General features: G+C 41.2%; 2 protein-coding genes and 1 pseudogene across 2 annotated transcripts; 1 reads left to right on the top strand and 2 right to left on the bottom strand.

Moving 5' to 3' along the window:
• Positions 1 to 5,223: 5,223 nt before the first annotated feature.
• LOC120294335 (TMV resistance protein N-like) lies at positions 5,224 to 6,046 on the bottom strand. The gene is made up of 2 exons (XM_039314379.1): positions 5,563 to 6,046; positions 5,224 to 5,351 (listed from the first exon to the last, which is right to left on the bottom strand). Exons 1-2 carry the CDS (start codon positions 6,044 to 6,046, stop codon positions 5,224 to 5,226), a joined length of 612 nt encoding a protein of 203 aa, XP_039170313.1.
• A 9,786-nt stretch (positions 6,047 to 15,832) lies between these two features.
• Positions 15,833 to 16,665, bottom strand: LOC120294336 (toll/interleukin-1 receptor-like protein). Its single transcript, XM_039314380.1, has 2 exons — positions 16,555 to 16,665; positions 15,833 to 16,318 (listed from the first exon to the last, which is right to left on the bottom strand). Exon 2 carries the CDS (start codon positions 16,286 to 16,288, stop codon positions 15,833 to 15,835), a length of 456 nt encoding a protein of 151 aa, XP_039170314.1. The 5' UTR covers positions 16,289 to 16,318; positions 16,555 to 16,665.
• Positions 16,666 to 18,464: 1,799 nt separating this feature from the next.
• Positions 18,465 to 19,757, top strand: LOC120294337 (annotated as a pseudogene).
• Positions 19,758 to 22,875: the final 3,118 nt, after the last annotated feature.

Below are 22,875 nucleotides of genomic sequence, written 5' to 3' on the forward strand. Positions count from 1 at the left end.
TACGGCCGAGGAGAGTAGGCCGACGTCGGCCGAAGGGGGATAAGATTGCGGTGCGCCATTAATGTTGAGCGAGCCGCTGAAAGCTCGATGGGACACCGGTTCAACCAAGCTGAACCGGATGCCGGCGGCCGAGGCCCTTCGTCGACGGGATTTCCTTCGCCTATAAATAGGTGGCCGCAAGCATCGTCGGAGGGCACGCAAGCTTGGAGATCTTCCCACCGAGAGACTTCGGGAGGAATCGACAAGCGAGTGAGAGGGAACTCGAGTTGTGAGCTCGGCCCACCCTCCACCGAGAGACTTCTGGGAAGGCCTTCGGCGAGCAACTTCGAGAGGGTCGATCCGCCGGTGGAGGCTCTGGATCGCTTGAGTGAGAGAGAAGCGAGGTCGGAGGAGGTGCAGAGAGGTTCCGGATTCGCGAAGAGGGGCGGAAGAAGTCCCACCCCCTCGACGCCGCCGGTGTGCAAAATCCCCGCCGTGCCGCCGAGCGCCCGCCGCTTGCCTTCGATCTCGCATTGTTGCCGCGCCGTCCCCGTTCGAGAGAAGGTAAAAAAAAAAAAGCGTCGCCGTTGTCGCCTTCATCGTCGCCGTCGTAGTCGCTGCCGCCGCCAAACACCTGGTCCCCCACGACGTCGCGGATTTGCAAACCCTAGGGTTTGCGATTTTCCTCGGCCTCGGCGAGTCGATCCCGTGTCTCGGAACCGGGTAGGGTTCGCGAGATCGAGGGGCGGCGGAGTCGGGTCGCGATTCGGGTCGGATCGGAGTAGTGTTCGCGGGAGCCGGTCGCGGAGCGGGTCATCGGCCGGCCCGTCCCCAAACGCCCGGCCACGACGTCGTTTTAATAAAATAAAAATAAAAAGATGAAAAATCCGAGCCGGGCCCGCGTCCGCGTTTGGGTCGCCAAGGCCCGGGTCGGTTTTATTTTTTTATTTTAATATAAAATAATTCTAATAAATAAAACAAATATTTTATTTTCAAAAAAATCAAAAAGTGTTTTATTTTCAAAAATATTAAATTTTTTTAATTTCCAGAAAATCGAAAATATTAAAAATGTTGAAAAATGTTTTATTTTCTAAAAATCGAGAAAATCAAAAATAATTTATTTTCCAAAAATATTTTGAAAAATATTAAATTTTTTTTTAAAATCCAAAAAAGCCAAAATCCAAAAATCCAAAAAAGCCAAAAATTCATGAAAAAGCCAAAAATTCAGAAAAAGCCAAAAGACTTGTATTTTTCCAAAAATACCAAAAAATCCCTTTTGTCCAAAAATGAGAAAAATACTCAAAAATGTTTTTCCTCCCAAAAATGCAAGGAAAATCTCTCAAAATCCAAAAGCCTTAGGGTTTAAACAAGATTAGGTACCGAAAGGGCATTAGTGATTAACTAGTGTAATCAAGTCCCCGATCCTAATTTCTCTCGGTCACAGAGAGCGAGTATTTCTCTCGATACTTCGCTGTTTCTAATTGACTCACCCCAAACCGATTAGTGGCGACTCCATTTTAAAATTAATTTACAGGTTAAAAATTTAGATTATTAAAGTCGTGAATTGGTGGACTTGGGAGAGTCCGGGCATAACAAATTTCAGCCGAGCCATTAGCCTCCTTAGGCTCGTACCCGATTGCGCGCCGGAAAATAAGAGGTCGCGACACTAATCTACAATTAGAGTTTTAGGCGAACTAAAACTAAAACCCTCTCCATGGGATTGAGTGAATGGAATGAACTCCCACAATCTCTTTCCCGGCTGCCAACTCCATGTCGAAGTTTTCATCGCCCAAATGTCTCTCTTTTGTGGCACCAAAGGAGGCAATGCCAACGTTCATCCATCTCCTAGGTTGAAGATGAACAATAAGAGGGGAAGACTGAAATAGTGAAATATAAGTGGGGGCACTTTGAAAGAAAAATTCATTAACCTTAGATTTATCCTTCTGAAAATGTTGAAAGCTCAAGACGTGCCAGCGTTGCTAAGGCATCATTTGGCCAAATGAGTCTAAAAACATTTGCCAAACACTCCTAATTTTCACCAAGAGGCTTTAGAGGTCCAAAGCTTTTGGAAAAATTGAACCAAACACAGCCTTAGAGGGATTTATTCATAGGTCTAATACCCTAAAAATTCTTAACTTTTAATCTAGTCCCATTTCTTAACTTTTAATCTGACCAAAAAAATCTAGTCCCATTTCTACTCCAAACTACTTTTTTTTTTGCAAAAAAAAAAACCCTCAACTTCACTCGAGTCTCAAATATGCAGCCTTAGAGGGGTTTGTTCATAGGTTTAATACTCTAAAAATTCTTAATTTTTAATCTAGTCTCAATTTACTTTGAACTTTTTTTTTAAAAAAAAAAACCTAGTTTCACTCAAGCCTCAAATATGTCCCCTATTAACATGCCATCCAAGTAACCGATAGTTATCTCACATGGCATCCACACGAAGCTGTTGACATTAAATTTTGTTGCCACGTCGACAATGTAAAGAAGAAGAAGAAGAGCTAAGAGAGATGCGGCCATGGCAGCTGAGCTTCGCACTTCAAGCTCGCAATGGGGCCGCTCGTGTGCTCTGCTCAGTTGGTTTGAAGACTAAACCCAATTTTGATTTGAAGTTCAAGTTGCCATGGTTGCGAACTTAGGAGCTTGATCAACCATGGCTGCATCTTTCTTTATTTTATTTTTTAGGTTGTATGATGTGATACCGGAGTTCCATGTCTATAGATTCATGTGGATGTCACGCCGGATAATTATTGGCTACCTGATGGCATGTCGACGGGGATAAATTTGAAACTCAAGCATAATTGGGGCTAGTCTAAAGTTAAGGGTATTTTTAAACAAAAATAAAAATAAAAATTCAGGTTAGAATTGGGATTGAGTCTTAAACCATGGATTTTTTAGTCCAAAGTGTAATCGAACCGACTTGAGTCACTCTACCCAGTTTACTACTGGAGCAAACTCAACCGAACTGGAAAAGTCCTGGCCCATTGGATAACCGACTCGAGCTCAGTTGAAGTTCATCGCTCTAGCTCTGACGCATTTCAGCAAAATGATTCATGAGCTCGAGTAAACTTGGACTGGGAAAACTCCTCTCAGCTTGAAACGGCCCAATATGAGGTTAGCGTCTTGAATTTAGAAACTATAAAAGGTAAAACCCATTGCGATGGTCAAGAAGGCCCTGAAAAGGCACTTAAGCTGCATTAGTCTATTTCAAGAACGATAGCTAGAGTTATTATTTCGGATGGGCATACATGTGTGAGCCCATCACGTAATCCTACCTCGAGTTACTTCAAGGCAAATGGATAAGCTGATTGCTAGATGATATGTTAGGGAAAACATGAGACCTTATTCAGTTCCAGCCTTACATAATATTACCATTATGTAAAAGTACCCAAATCTAGACTTTATGACATGCTTGATTATTTACATTTCCCCAAAAGCTTTCCCCATGTTTAAAAAAAAAAAAATCTTTTGGATTGATACTTGTGAACATTAATCCATACATTGGACATAAATATACCCTTTCTCACTAAATTGAAGATTATATACACTGTGCAATAATTAACATGCGCGTCCTGCATGTACTCCATGTACTTCCCGTGCTCCCTTTCTCTGCCTACTACACTTGTCCCTCTACTCCTCCCCTCTCGCACGTAGTCCATCTACTTCCGACCGTCCTCCCTTTCTCTGCCTACTCTCTCTCTCTCTTCCACGACTCCTCCTCCCGTCCTTTGCCTAGATTCCTCCCTCTCCTCCTCCTCCTCCTCCTCCTCCTCGCTCCTCCTGCATGCCCTTCCTTGTATTTCCGAACCTCCTCCCTTTCTTTGCCTACGCTCGTTTCTCTACTCCTCCACTCCTCCCCGCACGCACTTCTCGTATTTCCAGACCTCCCTCCCACTCGTCCCTCGCTTCACGTACTCGTCGTTCTCTCCACGCGTATCAACTCCATACTTCTTCTGCTTTCACTCCCCTCTCTCCCTCCCATATCCTCCTGCACTTGACCACGTTAAAATTCCACATTAGTTTTAAGAACTACACAATTAAAATAATGCTGATCTTCTAATCATCTAATCAAGTATAGAATAGGTCGCTTGTGAAACATTTTCTTTATACTATGCTGCAGATACTCGAGACATGGGGTCAATGGAGTTTAGAAAAAAAGAAAAATTCCTCTTTTTTTAAATAGTATAGTGATAACATTTAGCTTGACTAATTCCTATTCGCACACATAAACTACCACATCTACGTGCTTCTTATAAGGCTTTATCCACATGTAGACAAGTGTTGCTTATAAGATCATTTTGTATCTAACAACAAAAAATTGTAGTCAAGGTGGTATGGTAAGTAAAATTTCATACACTATTCGAGAAACCGTCAACTTAATCCATGTCAATATTTAAAACTTCAGTCTCTATTTGTAGGGCAATTGGGCAAATAAATCACATTTTTTGGTGGGAAAATTTTCTAAAATGGAATTAGAGTACGCTGGAGAAGCTGGGAGCAAACTGTACCTTTTACAAAATCTACGGGCTATTACGCAATAATGTGAACGTTCAAGAGGGCTATTACTATATATATTTAAAAGAACAATTATCACATCACATAATGTCCAACAATGAATTGTACAGCGAGAAATGAATTTCAAACTTACAATTCATGATACTTACATTTGTGTGCTTATTTAATATATAGGAAACAACATTTCAAATTAAAAAGAAAAAAAAACATGTTGAAGGAACACTAATTGATTAAAAAATCTATTTTTGTCCACATAAATTTCAGAATAGTATTTAACTTCTTGCAATTTATGTAGTTTTACCAAATTATAGCATCACGCGTGTCTATTGTATATTGACATAGAAGAAGATATCGTACCCCCGTTGCGTGATTCAAAGAGTCTTTAAGTAATTGTGTCAAGTCATCGAGCTCAATCAGATACTTAGTCAGTGACTCATTTTTCTGCCCAACTCCTCCAAAACCTTTCCAAATCAACAATTTCTACTTGGCTACCATACACAAAAGCACTTTCATTTGTTCACTAGATTTAATTCATACTCATGCATCACGCGTGGTTACAAAGGATATTTAAATACACCGAATAACAAGTATAGGCTAATTTAGTAGAATTCGGTTCATTGGATGTGTTTTTCTATAGGTGGTGGTTTACATGACCGCTGAAATTACCAAGTGGCTACCACATAATGCCCAAGCAATTTCGGCATCTATAGCTAAGCCTGGAAAAGATTTTCAGCACTCGTAATAGGGAGAATCAGGAACCGAGAAAATGTAGACAAATTCAAGGTCATCCATTGAACACTGCAATTTGGTGATGACAGATTGAATGACCCCAAAACCCATGACAAATTCCCGAGCGACTGAAATATTAGGGAAGATGTCTCAAGTAGAGGATGTAAAGTTCAATAGGAGCAGCACTTGCAGTTGGAGGTAGTTTTCAAAATTTTGCATTTTAAAAAAGGAGAAAATAAATGATTTGATAGGGAATGTTTTATCCCCTAAAACGAAAAACTAAAAAAACACAAAAAGAAGAAGAAGAAGAATTAGGCAGCATCTTAAAGGTAGTTTTACCTTCGTCACTCCTTGACCTTCCATCCCTTGATTTTACCAACCTTTGCAAGAGCCTCTTTGAACGCCCCAAGTTCGACTTTAGAGGAAAGATTCTTTGAGCGTGGAGTCCGATGCTTAACATCCCCGGTCTCACTTTATAAAAGATGGGAAAAATCTTTTTTCTAGCCTCTGATTGAGACACATTGTTCATCATGCGTTCAAGCTCAATGAGACACCATTTGCAATCAAGATAAGTTTGAGAGATGATGGGTATGTAGATTTCGGAGTTGTCGATAGCCTGTAGAATTGTCTCACCAATCTTATCACCCACCTTGATTGCATCTTCGTCCATGAATACGCGGATTCCGGCATTATTCAAGGCTCTATTGAGGAAGACCGTGAAGTCAGAACGAGTATCCGCCCCATTAAAACTCAAGAACACATCGTACTGAACTTCTGATGCTCTTCTCTTTGAGTGTGCCATATCGAGCAATCTGCTCGGCATGGTGGCGTGAGAAATTCCCCAGGGTAGGGGGGGAAGTTGTACTTTGGGTGCTTTGCTGGCCATGGGCAAACTCAATGAAGCTTCACAGAGAGATTCAATTGTTGACTTGGATTCACCGAGAGCCACACGAGCACCACCCCACGGACGGGAGTCACATCACGTCGAGACCACCCATCCTTGCCGCACCATCAATCAAGGCTGAGCACCACCATGAAACCTAATCAGCTTTTAATGGATCGATTAGAAATCGAAATGAGGTGTGTGAGAGAGATTAAATGGATCTAGAGACTTCACTATGCTAGATTACCTGAATGCGTTTTCGTTACATTCTCTTTCTTATTTTCAAAAACAATTTGTCGCCTGGGTCGGTTGTGCAGAGAGGAATTCCTCAAATTTGTTCATCTGTTAGTCCGTTACGGATTTGGTCGGAGGCGGTGGTTTCTGCGGGTCAAGCTACACTGTTTACTCGTGTTTTCTTGGGGTTAATTTAATTTGGGTTGGATACGATCTGGAGTAGATTCATGGCTCGAATTCATTTGGTAATTGTCGGGCTAATGGCTGTGGCTTGGGGGGGAGGGGGTTTTGCGAATCGTGTAGTGTCGATTCGTCAACGCGGCGCGTTTTTCCTTCTGATTATGCCTGAATTGAATTTGCTGCTGGCGCCTTTTGATTGTGGTTATGTTCTTGTGGTTTGAGAACAATTTTAAAATGTGAAGCCAGATCAAGAACTGCATCAACATAAGCCTGCCTTTGACTGTCTGAAACATGGATACGATCATATCTTTATTTCAACCGAAGTCAATTGCCATAGTCTGGTTTGAAGAAAAGGTCGACAACATAGGGAGGACACAGCATAAGCCAGATCAAGAACTGCATCAAAAACTGCATGAAGAAAAGGTTGAATGAAATTGGTGATAAAATGTCAAGCCAGATCAAGAACTGCATCAACATAAGCCTGTGAGACACTTTTGACAGTCTGAAACATGTATACTATCATTACTTTGTTTCAGCTGAAATCAATTGCCATGGTCTTGATTGAAGAAAAGGTCGACAATATGGGGGATGAGACAGCTGCAGGATACACGACAAATGCACGGCATTTGAAAGTGAATGCAGCCTTAAGACAACTCCATGCAAGAATATGTCAGTCATTTATTTCACGAATCGAATGATGATCTTGATATATTTCTCACATAGCATCATTTGAAAGCCAAAAGATATATGGGCAACCTTTTTCAGCAAAAGCTACGTTTCTTTACTTAAAAAGCTTATTTGTTTGTTGACACCTAAATTTTGGCGACCCGTTTAATCATTAATCACATTAAAAATTAGGGGTTAATTTTATCCCAGAAAAAATAGTTAATTGCATAGCATATAGTTTTATGTGCATTTATTTTGAATTTGCATTTACATTAAGCCGGTGACAGGTGGGTTCGAATTGATGGTTCGAAACTTTTAAATTAATGAATCCGTATCCTCGGGGAGATTTTACGGATTTACCTTTGTGAGATTTCAATTCAAAAGCAAATATTGCGTTTAGAATAGAAATCTTCGTGGATATAATTTTGGAAAATTAGAAAACCTTAATTCGTGGCCTATAAATAGGTTAATTCGCTAGGGTTTAGAAGGGGGCCACCAACAATTGATACACACGGCCACAATGAGGCGGCTCTTCAGGATATATACGGCCACAACATATTGAGAGACGATAGGCGAGAGGAGAAAAAGAAAAGGAGAGAGCGGCCATAATTCAGAGCTTCACTTGGAGAGAGGGTGTGTTCAGAGCAGAGCAAAGAGAGTGCTTTCGCAGCTCTTACGGGGAGAGAGAGCAATAGAGAGAAGGTTCACACCACTTCTTCCTCGACACCTCATCCGTTGTTGCACCCTCTGCAAGCTGTGACACAAGGTCCGCTCAATCCCCGTGACACCTCAACATCCCAGAGAACTCCGGAGCCCTTCTCGACGCCAATTCCGCAGATCGAGCGAAGAAGCCCGCAAGCTCCTCAGCAAAAACCACGTAGCAAATCGCATTGAAGTCAACAACTAGAGACGTCCAGCTCGTCCAGCAATCGCCTCACCCGTGTTCCGTGAGCAGCCAACGCCGGTTTTGTATTCTTGGTTGAATTTTCGCAGGTTTTTCCGATGAACACAGCAACCCAAGCAAACCGTCACAGCAGTCCTCGCTTGTGGTTGCGCTCGATACCACGAACCAGCACATCCTAGGGACGCTTGAATTTGGCCGCTTCGTTTGTACTCATTCTTCGCAGATTTCGCCGAGGTGCAACAAGGCTACCATCTCCCGTTCAGCATGAATACCACGTCATGTTTTTGCGGCCAATCGTTTGCAAGCATGAAGTCCACCAACGAAGAAAAAGTGTTGGGGGGGCAGCACATAAAGAGCAAATAAAAAAAATAAAAAGATCACTTTCTTTTTCTTTGCAGACCATTCACGTTGACCAGTGAAGTCCAAGCAAACCAATTCCCACGGAGCCCACATCTCTCGTTTTTGTGACGCGAGTCTAGCAAGCGTGCAAATAACGGCTGCCATTCGTATCTTGCAGTCGGCGACATCCCAGCTACTATCCAGAACTGTTCCTCAGTCGAAGCAATCACCGTTGGCAAGCCATCCATTGACAAATTCGGATTTAGAAGTATATTCGGCAATTAGGTAAAAAATCTCATCTTAATTTGATTTAAACATCATATTTCCTAGATTGATGAGATTGATATCTAATTTAAACCTTTTGAGTAAGAGGTATAATATTCATTAGGATATATTTCCTAATTCGCAACCGCACACCGATTTTTTTATTCCATTTATAAGGCTTTAGATGGAATAATTAATCACGCGGGAATAAAATTGATATCTTGATCTTTAAGGTTTAAGATTAATTTATCGATTTTATTATCGAAATAATCAAGCTGATTTGGATATTGTTCCCTGATTCGAACAATGTATGATATCTTTGATGATTTTGAATGATTTGGTGTTTATCTTTTAATTGTTTTATTTATCCCGAAAATACAAAAAAGATTGCATTTGCATATCATGTAGATTACAATAAATTTCCTAGATAGAATTGCATGATAGAATAGTTAGATTCTTTTATGATTATATTAGAACGCGTGTTTAGATGGTATCTAGGTTAGATAATATCTTTGAATTAAATTGCATGTCGAGATAAATTTCTAAGTTAAGATAGGATTTTCAGATTAGTCTTTTTCCTAACTTAAGATAGATAATATCTCACTTTAGTTAGATTTTTATTATTAGTGATTTTTAATTACGAATTTTCATGAAAAGAAATAATAAAAAAAAATCATGCGCATGTAGGATTAGGTTCATGAAATGCCCGTCATCTAGTGATTGTTGCTAGGTTCAGCTTAGTTAGAAATTGCTCGTCATTAGATATAGGTCATTTGGTTAATTTAGATTGCATATTTAATTGTTGCATTTCTTTAAATTCAAATTTCATGGAAAATATATATTTTTTTAGAATAAATCTATTTCATGCTTTAGTATAGACTGCATTTTATATATGTCATAAAGTTAGGTCATATTGTCATGTCCTATCATTTCACGTTAGATTAGTAGCATTGCATTGCATATAGATTAGATTCTCATTAAATAAGTGAAAACAAAAAAGAAATTGCGTGTTAATTAGAAAACATATCTAGGACTATCGATGTGAATTTTGATCTAACATTGCAAATGCTTTCATTACCCTGAGGTAAGTCTTGCAATTTATTTATTGCTTTACTTGGGTGTTAAATTGGTGGTCTGTGCACCCGCATGATCACCTCACATTTTAGGGAAATAGATTTAAAATCAATCCAAACTATTTGTAAAAATATTTTTGAAAATAAAAAGAAATTGTACCGAAAGGGCATTAGAGAAGTTTAATGTAACCAAATCCTCGTACCCAAAGTCTCTGGTTTGTAGGAGTAAAATAATCCTCTCATTATTTTACTTAAGTGTCTAATCGACCTATTGGAAACTGATTAGTGGCGACTTCTAAATAAAATCCATTTGCATGTTAAGAAATTTGAACTTAAGTCGCGAATTGGTATGAACTTGGGAGAGCCTGAGTTAAGTCTAGGCTTAACAATCCATTAGCCAAATTTTAGGTGGTTCACACCCGAAATTTAGGTCGCGACATTGTCCTACATCTTTTGTAAATAAATTTCACCATCACAGTGCCCATAAAGGAATTTCAATTTAGAAACCAGACATGAAGATGGTCACAAAATAACGGCCTCAAGTCATGGCAAAAACACAGCCAGAGATCTGCATTTCAAATTTCCATGTCACAACAAGGAGATCTAAGAGAAAAATCTAAATGAAGGTGAAAGTACCTGTATAGTTAGGACAAGTGCCAGTTCAACGGGAAGAGCTTCAAGATTGTTACAAAATGAAAGAAAAAGGAGAGAGTTGGGAGAAATCTGTATTATGTATTGAATGAATTGTCCTTTACAAGAATACGCTCCTATTTATAATACAATCGATATATAACTAAAGAAGGAATAAGACCCAATACAAGAAATCAAATAAAATAAAATCTAATTCTAATTTGATTTTTGAAACAATACTATAGACCCAATACTATAGTTTAGTAACCATTCTGTTCCTGAAACAATTTATGATCGAAATGATTCTTTTTAATTATATTCCCGAGAATAATTTTTAACCATTTGAAGGCGTTTAGTAAGGACAAGTGTGATAACCATTCTCTTTCTGTTCCAAAACTATTTTTATATTCCAGATTTGTTTTTAATAGAAATCCGTTTAGTAAAACTATTTCATTTTTCTATTTCTAGAATATATTTTTATTTCAGAAATAAATTATGGAACAAAATCAAGTAAATTTTCTTTACTTTTCTATATATGAAATAGAATTGAGAAATAAAACCATTCTCATCGTTCGTCCTTGCTACTAGCCGGTCGCCCATTACTCGCCATTGGCCATCGTTCATTGTCCGCCACCACTACTCCCTCGCGCACCGTTGCTGGGTCGGTTGTCTCCGGTGGCGGTCGCCTATGCCGGTCTCCGTTGTCGGTTCTCATCGTTGGCCGCCACTACCTCCTGAGAGGGAGAAATTTTGTGTCGTTGTCAAACAAATTTATATTTCAAAAATAGAAAGTTTGTGTCGTTAATAAATGCAAAAACTCATCCAAGAATAGAAATAGAAAAATCTATTTTTCTTTCAGAAATCAATTTTTCGCTAGAATGATTATTATTCGGGCCTTAATTGTCCAAAATTTATATTTTCGGATTATAATTACGTTTGGCATCGTCCTCACAATTTCTAATCCAAACCATTTTCTTTTATTTCTTTAATAATTTCGTTACTTTATTCTTTTCTTTTTTTCTTTCTCTTCTTCTTCAAGCTTTGGCCGGCGAGGTCGCACCTCGTCGATCAAGCCTTGCCGGCAGCTAGGTGAGGGTCAACCGTGCCACAGTTGGGCGAGGAGCCTCTTCTAGATCTAGTGAGGTTGAGCTTGCCCAGCCGTCAGCAAGGCTCGACATCGCTGAGTCACCGCGAGGTCAGTGTCACCCAACCAAATATGGACGAGGTCAAGCCTTGGGCAAGCCAAGCCATGGCTCTTCTCCAGGGAGCTTGCCGAACCTCACCCAACCGATCGCCGGTGAGTGGACGGCGGCGATGGCGGAAGAAGAAGAAGAAGAAGAAGAAGAAGAAGAAGAAGAAGAAGAAGAAGAAGAGAGAAGAAAGAAGAACAAGAAGAAAAGAAGAAGTTTTTTTTGTAGTGGCTTGATTTTGAAATTGTTCCTGGGAGCAAAGAAGCAATTTTTTTTTACTCCTTGATTATCTTCCATATCTAATTCTAGAAAGAAATTTATTCCCTGGAATAAAAAATTTATCAAATGGATTTCTGTTCTAAATTTACTTCCAAAAATAAAAGAATAGAATTAGTTACTATTTGACAAGTTGCTAAATGCGCCCTAAGCCTCTCCCAATTTTTTTAATTCTACATAGAAAATGATTGATCTTTGGGTTTCCCATATGCCACAATGTCTGTTGTATAATGGTTTTCTGGATCAATCATGCTTTCCTCTTTTTTACCCTATATAGAAACCAATTGAAAAAAAAAAATCGGATTCACATTCCTTTCGTTTATTTTGACATCACTTTTGGAAATTATGGAAAAGTTTCATCATTTCCGATCACCGACATTCTTTTTCCAACGACTTTAATTGGGTCATCCGTCCTACCTTCAAAGTTTGTGGTACGTTCTAATTTTCTAAACCTTTCTCAACATCTTTTATCGCTATTTTCTCATAATTCTTAAACTCATTTTGCATATCTTTCCTGGAACTAGAACCTATCCACGAATTAAATATGCCATCAAACAAATTCCTAATATTGGTCATGCCGTACATTATTATTTGTTATCTGTCGAGGACTTTTATAACCCTTTCTTGTCCTAATACAAATTTTAACTTCATAGTGACTTCCAAGGATTGCCCGATTTGACAACAATCATACGCACCAAGACTAATAATAATCGTTTTTTATTTTTTCCAACTTGTTACATTTGATACTCAAATAGATAGTATTTCCAAATAATTAGTAAATGGAGGACCAAAGGTAAAAAATGGAATACGCAGTCCTTTTCAAGAAAAACCTTCAATTAGGGGCTCCCTTGGATCCTTGATGCGAATGAAAGGTTACATCACCAAGGAAGGGGAATTTGTTTTCCACGAGGGCCTCCTAACGCTTGTCCCTATCTTATGGGGCGTTATGAGGGCTATCAGAGTGTGTTCCTTATTTTATTATATTGGTGTCTGCATGTCTCGCATCTCCAATTGGTACAGTATCTTTTTCCTCGTCTCGAATCCAATAGTACCCTCTAGATGAAGTTTTTTTAACGTCATACTTAGGACGACATGGTAATTCTGCAAATATTTAGACCTATAAAAGTATAAAGAGGCAACAAAAATATATTTTTTAAACGGGCAAATGATTGGCCAAATTTATCCCAACCACAACTCTAAAATCTGCCGCCTTTTATCTGTTCCTCTTTATGGTTTGGGCAAAGAGCGTCCAAAAAAGTATGATTGGTGCCTTTCGCTGAGAAAAGTTCGGTGCAATATGCTATGACCGAAATTGTTCGCGTCGTGATCTCCCGGATTCCGCATGAAAAGCTTCAAACCCTTTTCAAGTTATTATGCTTCATGCAATGAAATCCCCGTAAACAACCCCATCACGTGCTGCCCTCGGCCTCTCTCGAACCAGCTCCTCAAAACGCCGGACTGGCCCTTCCACAGCCGCAAAGCGAAGAGGCTTCTTCTGCTGTACGGGTCGCCAATGCAGCACATATCCGGCTCAACAGTTTTGTCACAGTTTGTGAGCACCATTTAACTGCTCTTTAGCGAGCTCGGGCTTCTGATCAAGTATCCCGTCGAGAAATTTCGTGCGTCCTGTGGTCGCTGCCATCTGCAGTGGAGTCTCTCTAATGAGATTAAGACCCCGGCACAAATAGAGCGAGAATCAATCTCTTCGCATGGCCAGAGAGAAGCTGTATCTCCTTTATCTTCCTAATATTCGTAAAGTCTGCTCTCATTTTCAATCTAGGGACAGACCCAAGCTTCATTACGAAACTGATATATCTGGCTAGATGATGGCTGTGAAAGTCAAACTCCTGAATCCGATACTAACTATCAGCGGCCTTCATAAGAATGATTATTCTGTGTTGACGTTGGAAATCCATTAAATTTCTTCATGATCCTACACGTTTCGAAGGGTCAAAATCACTGCAATCAAGTCACATTTCCAAAATGTATCACCAAAAAAAAAAATAATCGAGAGGCGAATCAAGAACTTATATCCGTGAGTACTCATACTATAGAATAGGGATTCAAAAGGGAACATAGATTTGAAAGTGAAAAAATTAAAAAATTGTTGTTCTGCCATCCTGGAAAGGTAGGCGGGGTCCATGACCCATCTACTTCTATTTACTGACTTGTTTCCTTGTTCTCAAGCAGCGAACGGTTAAAACACAATGCATAAGAGAGGCACACCAAGAATGTCCCAAACGCATATCTCGAACAATTCCTCTCACTGCTTCCCCCGCCTCCTCTTCCCCGCTGCTACTCCTGCCGCTAAGTGCACTACTCCTGCTCCTCCCACTCCTCCAGCTGCTGCTGCTCCTCCTGCTGCTGTTGCTGCTGCTCCTGCCGCTGCTGCTCCTCCTGCTCCTCCTGCTGCTGCTCCTCCCTCTTCAGCTTCTCCTCCCTCTCCCAATTGTGCTCCATGTTCACGACCTCCACCTTTTCTATGCTTAGATTCCCATCGATTTCGTTCAACCCTAGTCTCATCTTGCCGTTCATGCTCATGCCGCATATCCCCTCTATCTTCCATTTTTCCTGCGTACTAGCTCCGCTTGGACTCTTTTCTATATTTCCTCTGCTTAGACTCCCTCTCCCCTGTGTACTAGTTCTGCTTGGACTCCTTTCTATATTTCCTCTGCTTAGACTCCCTCTCCCAGCATGCCGCTGCAATTGGACCACGTTGAAATTCCACATAAGTTTTTAAGCACTGAACAATTAAGATAATGCTAATCTTTTCTCACTAATCACCTAATCAAGAACAGATTTTAGGTCGCTTGTGGAACATATTGTTTATACTCCTACAGTTACACAAAAATTGGGGTCGATAGAATTATTTCTATTAAAAAAAAAAAACACCGCAGGGTCTTCTTTGAAGGAACATAAACTGTAATTTAAAAAAAAAAAAAAAATATCATCACATCACATAGTGTCCAACAATGAATTATACAGCAAGAAATGAATTTAAAAATTACAGTTTATGAGACTTGCATTTGTGTACTTACTTAATCTATAGGTAAACGACATTTCCAATTAAAAAGAACATGTTGAAGGAACACTAATTGATCAGAAAATATATTTACTTACGCGTAAATTTCAGAATAGCATTTACTTCTTGTAATTTGTCCAGTTTTACCAAATTATAGCATCAAGCCGAGATCTAAACAAATCAAATTTCAAATCCATGCATTCATGCACGTCTATTGTATATTGATAAAGAAGAGAAATTGTACCTCTATTGCCTGATTCAAAGGGCCTTCAACCAACGGTGTCAAGTCATGAAGCTCATTCGGATACCCAGTCTGTGATGCACGTTTTTGTGCAGCTCGTCCGAAACCTTTTGGACGACCGACTCGATAGTAGTTCTTGGGCTGCTGCCCACAAAAGCACTTTCATTAGTTGACTAGATTTAATTCATACCCACAAATGGCACATGGTTACAAACGATATCTGAATACACTGAATAATCAGTATAGGCTAATTTAGTAGAATTCAATTCACCGGATGCGTTTTTCTATATGGTGGTGGTCTACACGAAGGCTGAAATTACCAAGTGGCTACCACATGGTGGCCAAGCCAAATTTCGGCATCTATAGCTAGGCCTGGAAAAGATTTTCAGCACTCGTAATAGGGAAAAATGTAGACAAATTCAAGGTCATCCATTGAACACTGCAATTTGGTGATGACAAATTATATAACCCCAAAACCCACAACAAATTCCCAGCGCCAGCAGTGCCTATAACAACTGAAATTTTAGGGTAGATGTCTCAAGTAGAGGATGTAAAGTTCTATAGGAGCAGCACTTGTAGTTGGAGGTAGTTTTCAAAATTTTCCATTTAAAAAAGAAGAAGAAAAGAAATGATTTGATAGGGCAATGTTTTAAACCCTAAAACAAAAACAAACAGCAGAAGATTAGGCAGGCATCTTAAATGTAGTTTTACCTATGTAGCTCCTCGACCTTCCATCCCTTGATTCCACCAACTTTTGCAAGAGCCTCTTTGAACGCCCTAAGTTCGACTTCAGAGGAAGGATTCTGCGGGCGTGGAGTCCGAGCTTCAACTTCTGCAGGTTTCAGTTTATAAAAGATGGGGAAAATCCTTTTACTACTCTCTGCCTGAGACACATCGTTCATCATGTGTGCAAGCTCAATAAGACACCATTTGCTGTCAGGATAAGTTTCAGAGATGATGGGTATGTAGATTTTGGAATCATCGATAGCTTGTAGGATTTTCTTAGCAATCTCATCACCCACCTTGATTTCAGATTCATCCAAGAATACACGGAGCTTGGCTCCTACCAAGGCGTCACGGAGCAAGCGCACGAAGTCATGACGAGTATCATTTCCGCTGAAACTCAGGAACACATCGTACCCACCTTCTGATGCTCTGGCCATATTTAGGAAGTGTATTACTTCCAGACCTCCCTGTCTCTCTCAAAGAGAAAAAGGTTGTAACTTGGTGTGGTGAGGTTTTCGGAATGCTTCCGCAGCAGAGCACACACAGATGACCGATAATCCAATGAAGACCGAGATCCTAGGGGGTATACTGTATGTTACACAGACACGAAAAAAAGAAGAAGAAGAAAGATCATCGAAGTGGAATTCTGCTCAGAGCGAAAAATCACATGCAAAAATACGAATAAATTCGGACGAGATTTCACCTAACTTCACAGGATAAAAGTGCCAAATTTGGACTTCATCGGAATCGCCTCGACGGATGACCGGTAAGGTGCTCACTGGCAAAGCATGGCTGCGGTGACGGTTCGGCAAGGTGCACGCGGTGGTGATTCGGCCGACGATTTGTGACACGGCTCGGCTCGTCTCGTCTCGGTAGTGACTTTGGGCTGCCGGTGGCGATGCAAGACGAAGCCGTAAGGGACCCCGAGCGAACCTGCGAAAACAGAGAGTGGTTTCGTCGTCACGAGGAAGGATCGCAAGCACCGTCGGCTCGGAGCAGAGAGCAGGCTCGTCGTCTCCGGTAGCTGGAGGTGTGGGAAGGAGCGGCAGCTCGTTAGGATCGGCGATGGACCCGACGGCCTCCCGGCGAAAAAGAATCCCGATTTAGATCGGCCTGGGTCGCGACCTCAGGCCTCAGACGGCCAGATCTGGCGGTCCGACGGCGATCTGGCGGTCCGGCGGCCAGATCTGGCCAGATCTGGCGGTCCCGCGGCCAGATCTGGCGGTCCTGTCCAACCGCCGGCCAATCTACATTGGGTTTAATTTTCAGGCTAAAAAAATTAAAAACGGTATAGCATTTCGGAAACCTCTTTACGTATTAACATTTTTCTAAAGTCATTTTTGAAAGCTGAACCAAACGGGCCCTAACTTCGGCGACGGGGTTCACGTTCCATGAAAGAAGACACGCACGATCAGACGCGACACGACGGGATGCAATGCGGATCGATCGGGGAAGAGAAATGGAAGATTGGGGGGAAGAAAGGGAAGAGATCGAAGAACGGGTTGGGAGGATGAGAACCGAATCGGGGGCGAAAGGCATGCGAATCCGAGAGATTTCAAATGGAGAAGAGAGGGGAGGGAAGGTAGAGAGAGAGAGAGAGAGAAAGGGACGTACCGAATTTGGGGGAAGAATCTACCTAGGATCGCTCCGTAATACTTGCTTTCTCTGGTGCGAGAGAAAGAGACAGAGAATCTGTGTTACGAGATTTGAGGCAAGAGAGAAGGAAGAGGAGACGGAAGCTCCTGCTTTTGCTTCCTACTCTCACTCCCTACCTTTGAACTGAAATTATCGTTTTCCTTAGTTGAAAATTTCTATTTTTAGGGAAGAATATGAATTTCTTGGAAGTTTTCCTTATTGTAAATTTTTCCACCCTTTCCTTTCCACATCAGTAATTAAATTAATCAACAAAAATACGGCCACGCCACCATTTTGGTCCACATGTGTATGACACGAAAGCACTATCTTTTTTATGGTTGAATTTTTCTTTTCAATTTGATGAATATGTTTTGTAAAAGTTCATATCGGGAAAAATTTCAAATAAAAGTCGAAAATACTCCCATTTGTTCAAATAAGGGCTCCCTTCTTCTCTTAAAAATAAGGCCCATACGTTCACATATATCCCTAATCGGTCGTGGCTTTTTCCCTTATTTAAAATAATCAACTACATGCTTTTACGTGAAATTTTGCCTTACTATTGTTTGCGGCTTCTACTCTGAAAAAAAAGAAAAAAAAAAAAGAAGAAGAGAATTTGGCCGTCTTCTTGTTCTGGAGGCCTCTTTACCCTGTTCGCGCCGACCTCGCTCTTGCTCTTAACCTAACGTCTCTCTCTCCCTTTCTCTGTGGCTATAGGCATCGGAGCTGGGCTTCGAGCTTACAGGTAACAGCCGGGTTACTTCGGAGATTGGTGCTTCTTCTGAAAGACTCCATCTTTACTCTTTTACTCGTGCACGATCTCCACCTGTTTTTATTGCTCTTGAACCGTACGCAGTGCTGAGAGATTGCATTATTATCTTCTGAGTTCTTCGTCGAAGCTTTTCACCTGTATATGTCTAGTGTGCTTGAATAATTGCTGCCCAGAGGGAAAAAAAAACCGTTGTTTCTTAAGAAAACCAGATGGTCGTTGTCACCTTGCTCGTGGGTCGGGACAAATTTTAGTTTTTTTATCAGTAAAATTCAAATTTTTGTTTAGAGTTTGCAATATATGTGGGATTACCCTTAATGGGCTCTTTTTAATTCACAGTTTTAATCTCCGTTCTCGTTGCTGGAAATCACTATCTGTAGATAGCCATAGAAATGGGGGGCGCCGAATGCTGCCGGAGATTGGTCGTTGGAGATGGAGGTCGATGCTTTCAGACGCCTCTTCCCCGTTCACTACTATGAGCGGCATGTCTCTGAATCCATATGCCCGATGCTAAAACCCTGGAAAAAGCCAGAGATACTATTGTGTCCCTCAGTCAGTTCGTTTAGCTTTTTGTTTATCTGGTGATTTGTTTTTTCCTCCTTCATCAAGCCCACGCAAGTTGTATTCCTCCTGTCATTGCTTAGCATTGATAATGCAGGGGCTGTTGCATCCTCTGATGGGTCTGCACTGGCAAAGATTGGTTCCACCGTGAGTTTTTCCCCTTTTCAGTCTCTTGTGTAGATGTGATGCATATGCCAACGCACTCCTGCACTTCAGCATGTTCAAAGTAGTTGCATATGTATATACTTGTAGCTGAACCAACATATAGTTTCTATCTCTTCCATTTTATTTGTTTTGATGTTTAACTTTTTGCACGCGTTTGAATCATTTAAGGTGGTCATTAATCGTTATTCTTGTGAAGTTTATAGGGTTTGCTCTTTTGCAAGTACATTTAATTAAAACATGCGCAATCATATTTTCCACAGACAATGTTGGCTGCTATAAAAATGGAAGTCATGACTCCTTCTGTCGATTCGCCTGATGAAGGCAGTATAGGTAAGCAGCCATTGACCAGTCAATCACTTTTCTTTTTCTAATGTTTCTTCAACTCTGGCACGTGACTTTGTATTATTTTCAGCGGTTGAGTTTCATATGCCCCCTATATGCTCTCCAGTTGTGAGGCCAGGTAGGCCTGCTGAGGTAGCACCAGTGATATCAAATCAACTTTTTGACTCTTTATTAAGGCATGTGAAATTGGTAAAGTTCCATTTTTTTTTCCAGCTTGCTTTGACTTCTTGAAACCTTTATTTGATCCTGTTGCTTCAGCGGAAGGGTGATATGGTATTAACAATACCTTGTTGTATTGACATCTGTATATTTGTGGGCATCTTGCTAATGTATATGAAAGGCATTAAATTCTAAACCGTATCCACCTTGTGCCTGTGACTATTTTGACTGAACTTTTTGATTGTTTTCAGAATGGAATATTCCACTGGGTCTACTAAATAGGCATGTAATGTTACTCTTTGGTTGAGGCAAATTTTCAGGAAGTCACTTGATCATGTAGCAATAAGTCTGCACAGATAATGTGGAGTAGCACCAATCTTGCCCCTGTAAAGCCTTATGCTAACTCTCAAATAAACAAAGTGGATAACTCTTTGGCAAGTTTACTGAAAGTCGCAGAAGTTAAGAGGGTTTGTTGTCACTTAGACTTGTATTCAGGGTAGAGATTACGTGAAGAGTAAACTTGCTCTTGGTTACAGGAAACATTGATTTCTCTTTGCTCTGGCTTTCCTAGCGTGTTTCCAATCATTCAAATTCAAATGCTAGACTTAAATCGGACCATTTTCAGTTTGTCTCCTGAAGGGAAGGGGGAGGAAAGACCATTCACTTTTTCAGTGTAACCTACACTTCATGGAGATATATATATATATATATATATATATATATATATATATATTTGTCATTTCACTTCATAAATTTTAGCTGTAGCTCAGATGCAGCGGCGGCCGACGAGGCGGATGCGGAAGCGGCGGCGGTGGCGTGATTCGTCGGACGGTAGCTCCGTCGTCCGATCGGAGAAGAAGCAGAGGGCAGAGCAACCGGGCAAGAGTCGAACGAAAAAATGGAGAGGGAGAGTTTGTAAGAGAGAAGGATCGGCTATTATTTTCTTGGGAGGAGAGAGAGAGAGCGCGGAATTTTTCAAATTTCCCGAGAGGGAAAGGTTTCGGGTGGGCCCAGCATAGCTCGTCGTCAAGGCTAGTGAAGGCTAGCGAGAGAAAAAATAAAAGAAAAATGTAGAAGACAACAAGGGGGACAAGCTTCCACGTGGCGCCAGCGTGAGTGGTCCGGGACCACGCTGACGTGGTGGTCCCGGACCACCCAATATTTTCTCAACTTCTTGTTGCTTCTCCTGACAACCCACACTTGAGAGAGAGCATATTATATAATATATCATGGGCTCATTTTGCTTCTCTGAGGATTCCTCTCGTTCGCATAATTTGTGCATGCATACGCATGCATTAATGAGGGAGAGACAACGGACGTGCAAGAACTTCCTTCCTCTTTTTGACTTTAGCTCTTTCGCATGTTCAGACCAATGGAGAGACCCTCCTTCGTGCATGTAATCGACTGCGAGCCGCTGCGTCTTGTCGCGTTTTTAGTATCGATGCAAATGCGACTACATGAAATGCAATTTTACTATTTTTTTCTTAGGGTTAAAGATTAATCCCTAAATTTTTATGCAATTAATTACTAAATGATTAGGCAAAATTTAGGTGTCAACACTTCGATCGACAGCCCCCGAGACTTGGGATTCTCGCCTGGTGGGGATATCAAACAGAACAAAGAGAGACAAACCATCAGCAAAATGTCTTTCTAAAGAGCCGAGTCTTCCCACATCTCGAACGGATCCGACACGAGAAAGATCCACGCAAAGCTCAGAGGGGCCTCACCCGCACGAGGAGCGTCGCCGATGGGAGATTGCGGTGAGCAGCTCATCCGGGCTCGCACGACATCCGGCGTCGCCATGCCGATTCTCAAGAAACGGGGGAACAGAGATCCGGGTGACGAAGCTTCGACCTTTCCGCTCGAGGCGATCGTCGTGGCGGGGGGCCAATCGCGGCTCGGGTTTCGTAAACGGGATTCGACGATGGGAGATGATGAAAATGATGGGGGAGGATAAAATGTTTGGCCCGACCCTAAAATTTAGGGAATTTTAGGTCGAAACGGGCCGAGCCGGCGCGGGCCTTTTGACACTAGTGATTATCGACTTCCCGTCCTCCTCCCTTTCTCTGCCTACTCTCTCTTCCACGGACCACGACTCCTCCTCCCGTCCTTTGCCTAGATTCCTCCCCGTCCTCCTCCTCCTCCTCCGCTCCTCCAAAGATGCCCTTCTTGTATTTCCGAACCTCCTCCCTTTCTTTGCCTACGCTCGTTTCTCTACTCCAATCCTCCCGCACGCACTTCTCGTATTTCCAGACCTCCCCTCCCCTCGTCCCCTCGCTTCACGTACTTCGTCTTTCTCTTCACGCGTATCAACTCCATACTTCTTCTGCTTCGAATCCTCCCTCTCGCTTTCACTCCTCTCTCTCCCTCCAATATCCTGCTGCACTTGACCACGTTAAAATTCCACATTAGTTTTAAGCACTACAAAATTAAAATAATGCTAATCTTCTAATCATCTAATCAAGTATAGAATAGGCCGCTTGTGAAACATTTTCTTTATATTGCTGCAAATACTCGAGAAACAGGGTCAATAGAGTTTAGAAAAAGAAAATTCCTCTTTTAAATAGTATAGTGATAACATTTAGCTTGACTAATTCCTATTCGCACACATGAACCACCACATCTACGTGCTTCATATAAGGCTTTATCCACATCTAGACAAGTGTCGCTACTAAGATTGTTTTGTATCTAACAACGAAAACTGTAGTCAAGGTGGTATGGTAAGTAAAATTTCATACGCTATCCGAAAAACCGTCAACTTAAGCCATGTGAATATTTAAAATGTCAGTCTCTATTTGTAGGGCAATTGGGCAGATAAATCGCATTTTTTGGTGGGAAAAATTTCTAAAATGGAACTAGAGTATGACGGAGAAGCTAGGAGTAGACTGAAAAGCTAGTGAAGGTAGGGGGTAAGCTATACCACTTACGAAATTTGCAGGCTATTAGGCAACAATGTGAACGTTCAAGAGGGCTATTATTGCTAAATAGCATGACATAAGAAGTATATATATTAAAAAAACAATTATCGCATAATGGAGAAAATATTGGGTGGTTCGGGAACGCCATGTCAGCGTGGTTCCTAACCACTCACACGGTGCCATGTGGAAAAGTGGGCTGTCTTCTGCATTTTTTCTCTTTCTCCTCTCCGTAGCTTCTTCTAACCCTCTCCTAGCCTGCTCACGTCGATTCTCCCCTAGCCTGCACAGCCTGCACATTCTCTCTCATCTACAATGCATTTATTATGCTTGGCATAGGGGCTTTTCTCTTTCCTCTTCAAACGAAGGAAAGAGAAGCAAAGCCTCCGCATGGTTACTCTCCAGCAATTGCGAATTCTTTCACCCAACGGAGGTTTCAAAATTTTGAATCCCAAAATCTCTTTACGCTCGTCGTTGCTCT

This window comes from Eucalyptus grandis, chromosome 6 (genome assembly GCF_016545825.1).
Source record: "Eucalyptus grandis isolate ANBG69807.140 chromosome 6, ASM1654582v1, whole genome shotgun sequence".
In the NCBI taxonomy this organism is placed as follows: domain Eukaryota; kingdom Viridiplantae; phylum Streptophyta; class Magnoliopsida; order Myrtales; family Myrtaceae; genus Eucalyptus; species Eucalyptus grandis.